The sequence below is a fragment of the Callionymus lyra genome, chromosome 16 (assembly GCF_982586985.1).
Source record: "Callionymus lyra chromosome 16, fCalLyr1.hap1.1, whole genome shotgun sequence".
NCBI lineage: Eukaryota > Metazoa > Chordata > Actinopteri > Syngnathiformes > Callionymidae > Callionymus > Callionymus lyra.
Genome location: NC_141833.1, coordinates 6,240,439 through 6,254,496, shown reverse-complemented (window position 1 = coordinate 6,254,496; position 14,058 = coordinate 6,240,439). Strand labels below are relative to the sequence as shown.

General features: G+C 37.3%; 1 protein-coding gene across 17 annotated transcripts in view; it reads right to left on the bottom strand.

Annotated features, from left to right (window-relative positions):
- Positions 1-724: 724 nt before the first annotated feature.
- Positions 725-14,058, bottom strand: part of mbnl1 (muscleblind-like splicing regulator 1) — a 51,331-nt gene continuing 37,997 nt past the window's right edge. For 6 of the 17 annotated variants that reach the window (XM_087811200.1, XM_087811198.1, XM_087811204.1 and 3 more), the window contains exons 5-12: positions 13,349-13,588; positions 12,158-12,211; positions 11,052-11,205; positions 9,480-9,515; positions 6,953-7,044; positions 6,662-6,706; positions 6,064-6,135; positions 725-4,531 (exon numbers count right to left, since the gene is read on the bottom strand). In XM_087811200.1, the coding sequence (XP_087667326.1) occupies positions 6,079-6,135; positions 6,662-6,706; positions 6,953-7,044; positions 9,480-9,515; positions 11,052-11,205; positions 12,158-12,211; positions 13,349-13,588 (678 nt within the window). In that variant the 3' untranslated portion in view covers positions 725-4,531; positions 6,064-6,078. The remainder of the gene's footprint in view (positions 4,532-6,063; positions 6,136-6,661; positions 6,707-6,952; positions 7,045-9,479; positions 9,516-11,051; positions 11,206-12,157; positions 12,212-13,348; positions 13,589-14,058) is intronic. The other 11 variants (XM_087811203.1, XM_087811210.1, XM_087811206.1 and 8 more) reach the window with 9 other exon arrangements.

The following is a 14,058-nucleotide window of genomic DNA, read 5'->3' as shown; positions in this document are numbered from 1 at the left end:
TTGGTTCCCCAGCTATTAACCCCAAATCTGATTTTTACAAACCCTTGGATCAAACAATAAATTACAAAAAAAGTTTAGGGTTTTGACAGTTGTTTTTCTACGTTATTACGAGTTATTGGTTCCCTTTGTTAACCATAATTATTGGCTTTGAATCGAGAACCTGTTCGTAGAGAACAAAAAGATTCTTGTACTACGAGACGAAAGACTAAAACGGTTGTGATTTGCTTTCTTTTTGCTTTGTGTATTTCAAAGATTAAAAAGTTTCTTTTGGGGATGAGAACAGACTTATTGGTTCATAGTTTTGTCGTAACGTGACAAAGACATCACACGTATCATTCACATACTATAAATCTAAAATGGAATTGTAATAAGTACAACACCCAGTCCGGTCAAAACGTACCTAGTCGGGTTATATGAAGGTTTCTGCCTCATAGAAATGGCGCAATGTAACATTTTCATCCCATATCCTTCATTTATATCCATTTTTATTCAGTGGTTAACCATTTTATAACAGCTAAAGTCATACATATCAAAGATACTCTTGTTTTTTTGTCAATAACTAAAAATAAACTTGACCCAGAATGTTATTACTTATGTTATTATCAAAAATCTTATAATCTTATAATTATCAAGAAGTACCTGACGCACAACCAGTCGATCCAGAGCGACGACAAAATGAGGTGCGGGGTTGAGGAAAGCAAAAACATGACCACATGTGTGTTGCATGAGCAAATCAAATATTCTTTTATTTAGTTTTTTTTTTTTTTTAATCATCCATACAGCAAGAGTCATTTATGGCAACAGTTAAATGTGCATAAACAAACCTGACATCTCTGTGGCAACAGTTAGCAAATACATAGGTGGTTGCACTTACAAGTAGAAATCAAAATGTTTTTAAAAAAAGCAGTTAAAGCGACACGTGTGCCCCCAGCAGGGAAGAGCGATCAGACTGCACGTCTATTTTAGGTATTACGGTGCTTTGGTTTCGATAGCGACGGTCGGACACGTGGCGACCGACATGTTACATTCATTTGAAGACTAATTCTGCATTTTGGTGGTCCTTCGCCTGCTGAGTGCACATCCATGAGTGAGTCTGTAAATATCGACTAGTTTATTATCCCGTGAAAAGAACACCAGGAAATATTCCGATGTCCGGAGTAATATGAGAGAAGTAACCGGTGTGTATTTTCTGTTGGAATATAAAGCGTGTTGGTGTTTTCTGACATCTGAATCTTTCTTTATAAAGCTAGTCATGACTATTTTTTATACTCTTACATGCAGTCGGATAAAAAAAAGGAACAGTCTCAGCCTAAAGTTTGGGACCATACAAGTCAGAAAGTTAAGATCAATGTTTTAAAGCTCCTGTCTGGACCACAAGACGAAATGAAATGATAAATGTACGGCATTTATTTTACTTTAATTTTTAAGCTTGTTATTGGCTCACAAAACCATTTTTTGTTGCAATTATTTAAAGACACTTTTATCTATTATTTAAAAAAAAGAAAATAGTATTGATTTTTCTTTTCTATTGTACTCAACGTTGAGTATTTTTAAACGATCACTGGTCATTAACTTTTATTTAATTAACTGTATCGTTTCTCCTGTAACATTATGACTTTTGCATGTTTAAACTACATTTTCCACTATTTATTTTTGTGCGTTTCTTCAATCGTGTTTAAATGTTTTACACACATAAATTCGATTACTTTTTAATTTTGTCTTCATTTTTAATCATTGAATTTAGATACAAGTCAGTTTCTTTTAATTAAAACAAAATGAATTGTATATATTTCGTTTTTTAAGACAAATTTTTCTCGTCATCAAACTACTTTTTCATTTATTTCTGCTTAAAATGATGACAATTAAAAATTTAATTTTGGAATGTTTACATTTCTATCCATTTTTCTGTCATTTAGTATATATTTTTAGAAGTTAAAACAAAAACAATCTAGTTCTTATTATTTAAAAACGTAATGCAACGTATTATCCAGGAATGATACCAAAAATAATTAAAAATTTGCACATATTTTCTTCAATTAGATTATGTTCTTTATCTTTATCTTTAGACTTCTCTTCTTCTTTCTCTTTGTTCTTGTTCTTATTTTGATGATTTTTTATGAAAAATTGCTGTATTTGCTGTGGATAATTTGGAAAAAAAACAAATAAAGTTCTACCTAACCTAACCTAGATTAGATCAGATTTTTGAACATATATATATTTTTTTAAATCGGCTAAACTGAAACACATGGAAACCTTCTAATCTTGGTATGGTCCTAAACTTTAGAGCCGGGCTGTCAAAGGTCATGACGGTGCAGCAGTAAGTCGATGGCATCACGTGAGTGGATGGAGTCAGCATGACATAAGGATATTTACTCCCCGGCAACATTCCCCCGGCGACGTCAGCCGCCTGATAAAATAAGACAAAAAACAAGAAAACGCGCGCGTAGCTTTCTCTGAATGCATCGGCCAAGAAACTAGTGCCTTAAACTTTGCAAGCAATTTTTAGCTGGTTCATCTAATTTACCGATTTAAATTAATCTAACAAAATTCCTTATAATTATAGATCTTTTTTTTTTCTTATTCAAAATAATATCTCATTATGATACACATTTTTTTTTTTCTCTGTTCATTTGACTATATACAGAAGTGCAAAAAGTCAACCTTCGTCCCTTAGGTTTCGAACTCATGATCTGCAGCATTTATTTCGTTTCTCTCTCGCTCTCGACTTCAGCCGTTATTGGAAAAAAGTCTCCAGCTCGTATAAACACACCCGTCCGTCTCACTGCTCGTTTTGGCCTGACATTCAGGGCAAACTTAAGAAATATTCAAACGTAAGTACATATATATATTTTTTTGTTGAAATGGATACAGTAGAAAACAACTATATTCTAAAAAAAAAACATGGACAATCTATACTTTCATACAATATATCTTAACACGAAAAAAAAAAAAAGCTGGTTGAAACATTCAGGTTGTCGTCCTCGAAGAGATCTCGTGTACAAGGAGCTCGACAAAACAACCCGGCGATGTCAACGGAGACACGTCCAGCTCTATGAACGAAGTGGATATTGACGCGACAGAGTATTATTCTTCTAACTGAAAAAAGTCTAACAAGGCTATATCGAAGTCGTCAAGTAATATATAGTAAGGCGAAAAAAGAGAGAAATCTACAACTACGGGCCTACGGAGAGAGAGAGGCCCAGAAATCCTTAAGTAACACATGATTTTTTAAGAGTTATTGTTTCTTGAACACAAACACAAAGTGAGAAAAAAACAAAAGATCGTTGGTGGTTTCGTGGGTTTATATACCTGCGTGGTGATCGGATTACATTTGACGGGTCTAGGACCTTCGCTCTAAGGCTTCGTGAGGCAAGAAACTACGGGATTATATCGGGATTATTTTGTTTTTCGATGACGCTGTAACCCTTGGAGATGAGACTGTGCTTTGGTTTACGCAGACGAGTGAAGCTTCTCTCAGGATTGAAACAAGCAGACAATAGTTCAAGTGCACATGTGGTTTTTTTTTTTTTTTTAAATGACCTACTTTTTGTCTTTTTTTTTTTCCTCTAAAGTCGTCGCAATCGACAGCGGATCTCGCTCTTCACAAGAGGAGGTTCGATATGAAAGGAAATCGCCAGGGTTTAGAGTCGACGGACTGGAGCGACGTCTGGATCCGAAAACAGAAACAAAACTAAAAAGAGGTATAAAACCAACTTTAAAAACACACGCCTTTCTTTTTTTTTTTTTTCTTTTTCTTAAAGTTTAGAAGGAAAAAAAAAAACAAAAAAACATTATAAAACCAATAATAACCCTCAACTCTTTCAATTAAAACCGATAATAAAAGACTCAAAAAATCCTGATAAAAACACAAAAGAGCCATACAAAAGAAAACTTTCACCCTGGGTAAACAAATAACACTGCTGAGATAACACTCTGGTTGGAGCTGCATGACCTTGATGGCACGTGACAAGGTGAGACCTGGCCAAAAAAAAAAGAAAAAAAAAAAGGTACACAGGTATGTTGGTTTACCGAGAACATTCATATGTCCGAGACCCTCATTTCAAACATCTAGTTTCACTAGCATCTCTAAAAACAATACTGTACACACACGCCCCCCAGTATTTTTGGCCAAAAATTCCTGCAAAAAAGTTTGTGCCTTCCAGAAGTCAATTTAAAGTCAAGGTGCTTGTAAACTATGAAATATGGCTAATTATCAAAGAATCATAAAAACCTTGGTCTTCTAACGTGCCAGCGCCGTGTCACCTTCTGAGAAACGCAAATGATTCCGAGAAAAACTAAAAATTGAGTGCCGTGTCGCGAACGCTTTTTGTCCCGTCTCTCAGGCCGGACGTCGAAATTTTTTTGTCTTCTTGATATGTTGGGAGGACTGAACGGGATCGGGGCGGGTGTTCGATGAGACATTCTGGCGAGAGACTCTCCTCGTCCCGGCGGCTAAACATTCTGAAGGTTCGTGTGGATAAAAGGCTGAACTGTTTTGGCGTGGACGCTGCCATCACACATTCGTTTTGATCTGGAAGGACAGAGAGGGAGGAGGAGGCGACGTCAGAGGCAAGTTGAGGAACGATTTTTAAACAAGCTAACAAAACACACAGAGAAGGAGAACAAATACAGACAAACACACTTTTGTCTGCAAATATAATTAAAGGTCACAGACACACCTACAGGCAAAAGTACATGAATCACAGAGTCATACAAATAAAAGCTGAAACACACTTTCATCAAACAAACTCATCATTAATCCAGCTACACCACAATCATTTGACTTTTATTCTGAAAATCTACCAGTGTAACATAAAAATCTAAATTAATTTAGCTGATGTGATGAACCAGTTAATTTAATTTAGTTATAATATTTTGTAAATAATAATGCCTATTTCTTAATATAGATATCAAAAAGCATGATCCAGCAATTACATATTCATTAATAAGTTAATATTTGATGATTAAAAACAACCACAATTTAAGCGTCCACATGTAAATTCAAAATATTGTTTCTAGCTCCCTCCAGTGTCAGGAAAAGTGTAACTACAATGTCGTGGAAACTCAAGTTGCCATAAGCACATTTGTTTATAAAGAAAATGTAAATTCTTGTCTCAGTTATTGGTTTTCTCTTCTTGGTAATAAATCAAAATTAAAGCAAATTCTAGAAAATGTAAAAACAATAATAATAGTCAGAATGTGATGATATGATGCTTTAAAAGGTGTTTAAAAATGTTCACCCAGATTTGATCGCTGTGTTTAATGTGAGTTTTGGAACAGTGTCTCTACATCCTGAAAACACTTATTTTCTGCGCCAATAAAATCTACAAAAACGTCAGAAGTGTTGGCATGTCCTGTGTTTACGTTTCCGCTGCATTGTTCTGTCTTTTGGAAAACTTGAAATCCAAAATGACTAATACAACCTGGTTAAGCACGACTGGGATCACATTTGTAGCATTTATCCGTTTATTAAGCAGGTCCTTTCCATTTTCAGAGGCCATTACCCCTCATAAATCAAGACGACATCAAAACTGACTTAGACCGACATGAGAACATATGAATGTGTGTGTATGTCAGACACATACACCAGTTAATGTACTTAATGCAGCCACAATGAGCTTAAATAAACAGCTACGGTCCAAAGATTGAACCTTGTGGGACTCCATTAATTGTAATACGTTTTTAAAACAACTGATTATAATTGTAATTTGTCCACTCAATTAATAACCACACTTTGCTTGAACACACTAAAACAATTGTTCTTCTACACTGTTCACATCAAACACACACAAAAGCTAAATGTAGACATTCATACATCAGTTTTATATCTCGAAAAAAAAGTATTAGTTTGTTTCGATGTAAGGAAGTAATAAAACTAGAGGAACAAAAAATATTCATTTCAATCTTCACAGTAAACACACTTTAAAATGTAGAACTAAGTTAAACAACAACGGTCCAATGATCGACCCCTGTGGCACTCCTTTTTATTATTAACATTTGATAAACTTTGATAAGAAGTTTAGAGATGGAGAGATTGGAAGGAATAAGAAAAAAGAAACTCACTGTTCTCCGGAGGAACTACATTTGAGTCAAGTACTTGTGACTACTCAGATGATCTGCAGATATTATTGGAATCTGCGGGCGGACAACAGACAGTGGATCAAACAAGGCATTCCTAAGAAGCTTCAGCCAAGTCGTCAGCATAGAAGATCACATTGGAATCGCTTCTTGGCAGGAAAAGAACAACAAAAAAAAAGGATGAAGATGACCGAGGAGAAAAGAAGCTACTTGGCACAATCCTGACGTGACGCATCAGTTAAAGGGTTCATGAAGCTGAACAGCAGGGGAGGTAGAAGGGAGGAAGGGGAGTTAAGGGGTCGCAATAAAAGAAAGGTTGGGTGTCAGTGAGGTGGTACCCCATGCAAATCTATGCTCTCCATGTTGTTGACCTGCACGCCTCGGGGGGGCAATACCTGCTCTCTTTCCAAACAGACCCTACATCTGAGTAAAGTTCTTCTCTTATGTGCTGAAAGCAGCAGCAGAAAAAAGAGGAAATCAAATCAAAAAAACGCCAAAGCACCGAAGGCACAGAGAGCAGAAGCTGTGCAGGTGGCTCGAAAATGGGAACAAATAATAAACAAAACAACTACCGTATACATACCAATTGCATGTATTCGTTGGTAGTCAACTTTGATAAGGAAGAGTCCTCAAAATGGGAAAGGACAAAAATTGAGGTTACAATGAGGACACAGATACAGAGCATTTTTTTAAAAAGACAAATTAAAGTCAATCGTTGTTGGACTCTTGTGAAGGCCAACAAGAAGGAGTGGAAATGGAGCGAAAACCCCACCCCTGGCTACAAGACACGAGCATTCCCATTTGGTTCAAGTGCAAATACTGGGAGACAGAGGGAGACAGGTTTCGAGACAAGTGAGGCCATAAAGGTGCAAACCTGATTGGTGGAGGCAGTTGCGAAGGGAACGCTTGTGGCAGATGAGGTGGCTGCAGACACAGTGACTGGAGTACCACCGTGCATCATGGGAACTTTTTCGGAGGGAAAATCATGTAAGCAATAATACATGTAAGGAGCAGTGGAGCCACATTCACACCAGGCACAGACAGGGAGACGGACGAGGAAATAAAAAAAACAGAGAGCGAGAGAGAGATTCAATTTGACCTGCGCCCCCTAACTTCCGCCTGCATGCTGCCGTGTGGGAACACACGCCACAATGTGTGTCAATATTTGTGCGTCTGGACGGCAAAACAATAGCAGGATGACGATGATCACGTCGAGTAGAGTTCAGTGGACAATTAACGTGAGGTTATGATATGGACCCGACACGGGGGTCAGGAACCCGACACCTCTCACCACTGCTATTGAAATTTGTGCAGGGCACAGAGGTCAAACAGCAAGCGTTTTTGAATGACTTGGGGAAAAAAAGATTAATCCTTTTTTTTGGTTTTACCCTGGAAAAAAAGCAGGTTTTAGAAGCCTCTGCCGTTTAGTGCCGTTATCAAATCATAGCCATTGAGTAGCTTCACAACAAAAGAAACATTTTAAATGTATTTTTTAAGCCATCCTGGTTATCAATACGCCTCTGTACCACATATATGGCAGGCTGTTCTAATACTTTGAAATAATTTGTAAGGTACATGTTTGTATTTCAAATAATATGACTTACTTAAATATTTAGAAAGCATTAAACTTGGTAAGACATTTTAATTGTACTTTTTGAATGTGTCAAAACTGAGTTTGTGTGACTTGTTTAAATCTTTTACTTTGTAGGACAACAGTGGAAAATGCAGTGTCAAACCACAAGGTATGAACAAGGCGTATTAATGTGGGAATACAATGTAATTAAATTCTGTAAATGTAAATAAAAACTGTGACTTTGCAAAGACATTAAGAAATGAGCTAAAACAATAATTATTATACACTGAAGCTTTTTTATTACAACATTTCAAGATGTGAATTTCAATTAATAATTGAAGAGTTTATATGTAAGTTGTTAATATCTGGGATAAACAATAAATATACTTAATTCTGAGCAGAACACATTCATTTTAACTAGATAATAGGTAGATAAATATATGTATTATTTAGTTTAAAAAAAAAAATGGGATAAGTGGACCTAAAATTCTCAACAAACAAAAATAAAAAATAGATTTTAGTTCACTGTACCAGGAAAATCTCAATGATTCATTTTTTAGTTTAACTCTGACTTCACGAGGGACACATAAATACACTATCAAAGGACAACTTGTGGCCCCTAAATGGCACTTTGTCTAACTCTGACAAAGGAGAATCTCTGTATTTTATTGTAATGAAATCTCAATGTTTCTAGTCCACAGAGTGATTTGTGTTAAATCAAAAAACTTGCCCATTCTATCACATAACTGTCCTAACAGTGTGGATAATTTTTCATGGAAAAACGAGTTTTAAAAACTAGTCTACAGGGCTTACCCTGTAGACTAGTTTTAAAACTTGTGAACAAATGGTGTCAGGAGTGGGATGGTTCACCTGAGGCCATTGGTGTCTCCGCAGGATAATGATGTATCTCACCATCAAACCAACAGACCATGTTGGTGTCAAGGAGAGTGAACAGTAGACCAGGCCGCACTAAAAGTCTACATTAAGGGTCTCACTCGAACATCCGAGGACAAGAGAAGGAACCTTCATCTCCGATGCAAACTGGGATGAACTATTTTCAGACGCCCACGTAAGAGGTTTAATTAAAAAGCTGCTGTTCCACACAGAAGCCCTATTAAAGCTGAACTTACAAGTGTCAGATGGATTAGCTCGGGCCAGGGGTTCGGGTTCCTGGAATCATCTGGTTTACATTTGTAACTGGAGCACGTTAGAACCTCGAGTCAACCTGAGTCGACGTGTTTACTCGAAGTGGAGACAGAAAACCGAGCACCAGGTTGGAGGCAGATGAGACGGGAGGGCGGGGGGGGGGCAAATTGAACTCTCTCAAACATTCTGTTTTAAAACAGGTGTTGAATTAGATCAGCCAGAAGCCAAGTTAAGCATGAGGAAAACCACAGTACAAGAAGTCAATTCAACTCAGAAATACTCTCTTTAATGACACAGTAATTCAAGAAGTGTTAAATATCGCTTGACAGATAAATATACTCTGTATTTTGAGCTAAAACTTTACGAACTACCTGAACCAATTTGTAAACAATCTTATGGACCTAAATAATGTGTAAATAAATAATGAATACAAACAACTCATCTTAAAATGTCTCAACACATGCAACAATAAAGTATTTTCAGTATACTCAGACTTTACTAAACAAATATATAATAATACACTGGCACACCAGCTGACCCTGGATCAGAATGTTCTATAGATCGTCGTGACGCTCACACTCACAGAATAGCTTTAGCTTTTGCTGGTTAGACGTGGACGACATGCGAGTCACAGACATCGAGGCTAACACAGAAGTAAAAAGGAGGAAAAGCTGGAACCTACCAACGCTGGCCCCGGGTGTCATGCACAATATTGAGCCTGCCCATCATGCAGTGCAACAGGAAGTGGATTGGATAGGGGAGAGAAATCATAACAGCCCATCACAAGGATCGTTAGAGTGAGGGGAGAGATAAGGTGGTAAAACAAAACAAAAAAAAGGTTAATATCGTTGAGATTGATCGCAGAGTGATAGTCGTGAGTCTGCAATGGAACCGTCGCCTAAAAGTATGTCACCCAAAATAATGTTCAACTGTTGGAAGCAAGAAGCTCAATTTGGTACCAATGAAGGACAATAAGAATCCATGGTCACCAAAGATCCAGCCAAAGCTCAGTTGCATGAAAACAAGTAGCAGATCCCACATCTGTTACACTTTCTTCCAAAGTTAGATATTATGAAGCCATTATTTAGGGATAGATAGTCGTCATGCACTGCCATACCAAGCACATAATAATACCCAAGCATCTCAGTTTTCTTTTTGTGTACCAGCCTCATGTCTCACACAACATTTTCTTAATCAGACTTTCAATCGAAATATTCTTTGCATTTTAACAAGATTTAAGAGGAATTCAAGACATCAAGTAGCGGAAATTCAAATAGTACAATATTCTAGTTTTATCATTAATCCACTGCACATCATCAATAAGTCCCGTACAAAAATATACATTTTAAATTAATAATATCATGTCAAAATCGCTAATTTTTTAATGATTACAAATAAGAAACATGGAGAAAGTAGCAAAGTATATCAGTGCCATCATAGTATTGAATTTCAAATGTTGAAACTTTAATTTCTTCATGGAAAGCTCAGTACCCTTTTAGTGTTTCTAGTGGATGTATTCCACCCACAGTTAACATATCATTTATGATGCTACGAATTAAAAAATATTGAATAGAAAAAGTATCAAACTCTACATGTAAAATAAAATGTATTCATTTAAAAATGTAATTCAATTATTCAATAAAAAAACGAATTCAAACTTTCAATATAGAGATTATTGAATGTTTATTTAAAAAAATGAAGTACTTAAAATAATACAACACTTCAAACATTTAAAATGTTAAATTCAACCATTTAATAATCTGTTGGCGCGGATCTACTTCCATAGAGAAAAAACTAATATTTTTCTTCTTTTTTATTAGTTTTTATTATTTTTCTACTTTTTTTTTTAAATTATTTTGCGTCAAACCACTGTTTAAACTATAAAATATAAAACTGAGCCTCATATTTTGCATTTAAATATTAAATATCAGCTGGCTTTGCTGAGCAAAGTCAATCCCAGTTATTCGATATCATTAATAATTCTTGTGTTAGGTTGTCATTTCCTCTCATTTCATACTTGACCACCAGCTCCAACAAGTACAGAACATGATTGAATTATTCAAGAGGGTTTTGTTAAGAGCTAGGATGTTCATTTGAAGAAGAAGCAAATGAGATTCAAGCCCAGTTTCACCACTATTACAATATTGCTAGCGCAGAAAAAAAACCACCATCCTCTTTTCCAACCACAGCCAGAGTCACTCAAGGCGTCGTCTGTGTGGTCAAACTCTAGCCGTGGTTTGCTTTGGAACCCTACCTGATGGGAGGAAAGCGGCCTGCTGGGGGAACTGCATGCTGGCCAGGGCCTGTTGGTACTGGAGCATGCCGGTGTTAAACATGGCAGAGGCTCCGTTGGCTTTTTCCAGGGCTGCCCTCTTTGGCAGGGGCGCCATTACACTAGGGGCGATGCCCTGCCCCGCCACAAAAGTGAACGATGGAGAAAGCGTGTGGGGATTAGAAGAGAGGTGAAAACAAAAGAAAACAAGAAAAATAGTTAGCGAACATCATAGGAACAGCTTTAAAAAAAAACATCCTTTTTTTTTGTACAACAAAAATATCATCAGTAGCAAGCAAGCAGCGACCTGACACAAGTACTACACAAGCATGATGCCCTACTGCGGCTAAACGCTAAACAAGCTTTAATCCATCAGTGGTAACTGAGCTTTGACTGACTATAGATGAGATCGAAGCAAGCATTAAACTACGACAGCTGCTGACGACAGTAGGAACAGGAAGGAAGCACAGAGAAAAAGGGAGGCTGCACTGCTAGCTCCATGATAAACTGTGTAAGCCATGTTTAAGTGATGGTTCACTCTCAGGGGTGGGGGGGACGACAAATGCCAAAAATGGACTTGACGCCATTTTTCTAAAGGGTGGTTTGGTGGAGTGAACCATCAGTTGAACGGTCAATTCTATACATGTGCAATCACCCCTGAAAGTTCCTCTCAGCCCCGCCCCCTTTCCACCTGACATGCGACACACACGTGCACAAAGATTAATCTGCTGCACGAACACCGACACCGGACAGAAGCAAGGCAGGCGTTACACGAAAAGCTCTTCTTCCCTTTTCCCTCACTAACCTTTGTTAAACAAGCCAGAGGTGAAATGATTGTAGCCCAGAAGTCTTTTTGAACTTTCGCTTATTATTTGTAAGTAGTTTTGCTTTGTTTTTTTTGACCCAAAAACTACAATCATTTCATTTTGAAGCTCTTAAAAAAAACAGGTAAACAGGAGGAAATAAAAACCAAAATAAAGACAGACTTTGCACCGAAACAGAGACACAAACGACTAAGACACACTTGGTTAAAACACTGCTCTACATCAAAGCCACATGCCAAGCTAAAAGGTGAAAGGTCATAGTACCAGGTCAAAGGTTGCGTCGAGGGGTCGCTTCAGTGATTTGACAGCCGACTGAGTCTTAATTAGCAGGCAGCGAGCACATGATGGCAATGGGCCAATGGGGGGTCAAGCGCATTAACATAAACCAGCAAGCAGAGGTGCATCATGGGGGCAGCAGTGCAGTTTGGGTATAGGTGAGAAAAAACAAAAACAAATAAAAAAACAAATCATTGGAATGCAATATACAAAAGGGATAACAGGACTAATGCATGCACAGTGTGGACACTAGCTCTACTGTTCAACTGTTAAACCACCGAGAATCGCCACCAGTCTGCAGTAGCTACTAACACACACACTAGACAAATAAAGCAGCAAAATTAATATGTAGTCAAAGGATTCAAGCGGAAGAGAATCTACAGTAGTTTTCTTCTGGACAACCAAAATCATAAGACTGCACAATATCCCCGAAAAGTCACACAAATATCTCTAAATAGATTATTTTTTGTTATAATTATTATCTCCAATTAAACACTAACTACCATTAAACAAACATTAACATACAATTAACCCTAAATAACAATTAAAAAAGGTCATTTATTAATAAGAATTTAGATCGTTTTACTTTTTAAAAAAAAATTAAAAGACATCTGGAATTTTCCTTGCATCAGCTGGATGTTGAGATTAAATAAAAAATAGTTGAACTAATAATGTCATTAAATCAATTAAACTGTGAAGGGAAGTCAATCCAGATTGAGCTGTAAATCAATAAAACATCAATCGTCGTCCCCGCTTAAGTAAATAGAATCTATCACGATGACGAATTCAACGTTATGTCAATAAAGTGTCCATTATTTCTGTGTTCAACGATGACTTCCTGATATTGTGCAGCCGACTGGTGCGATGACACATGACTGGGAACACAATGGAGTCTTTTAATAATACCAAGAGGAAGAGAAGTAATAAAGGGGGAAGAAGAAAAACAATAGAGACTATCAGACAGTAAAGAAAATAAAAACAGGAGGAACTGACTCTCGGCTTGTGGCGGGAGATAACATGAAGGAACACAATCACTTTTGTAAGTAAAGACGCTCAGATGTACACTTTAAAGAGAATTCCTAAAAAAAAAAACCCCATGAGAGCAGCAATGACAGAATATATAAAGCCCTACAGATGTGTGCGGGTGTGAGTGACGGTGAGTGTGTTGCGAGAGCTCACCATGGCTGCGGCGGCAGTGGCCTGGTTCACCTGGTGCTGCGTGGCCTTGATTTTGGCCTGCAGGTGGGCCGGCGGGTGGAAGTACTTGCACTTCTCCCTGGAGCAGCGGCCCTTGATGTAGTCCATGCAGACGGTGACGGTGTTGTCGTTGGTTTCGATCATGGTGCTGTCGGCCGGGTGAGCGAAGCGACACTCGTCCTCCCCCCTGGAGCAGTTTCCCCTCTGGTACTCCCTGCACACCTGGGACGATCAGAGACGATCAAACTCTCCCCGATTTTTTATTTTTTACAGACCCAAATTTCTCCTGTTGTAGAAAAATACATTTTTAAAGATCATCTACATGGACATTTTGTCCTGAACTCACCTTTCTCTGTTGATAATAGACATAAAAATACGAAATATTGTCTTTACCACGACATGATCACATCACATTGTTCTCAGTATTATCTTGACCTCTAAAGTATATATTTTATTGAGTATTGTTTTTGATTGTTTAAGCGCTTTGTGACCCTGGTCTGGAAAAGCGCTATACAAATACAAATTACTTACCTACTTACTTATATCAAGTGCTCACATGTCAAAAATAAATATAAGGAATATACCGTAAATTGACCACATAAATGAAGATAGGACATGGATACAGATTAAAAAAAAGAAAAATAACAAACTCAAGTTTTGGGTCAATAACCTTGATGTGAAATTGTAAAAGT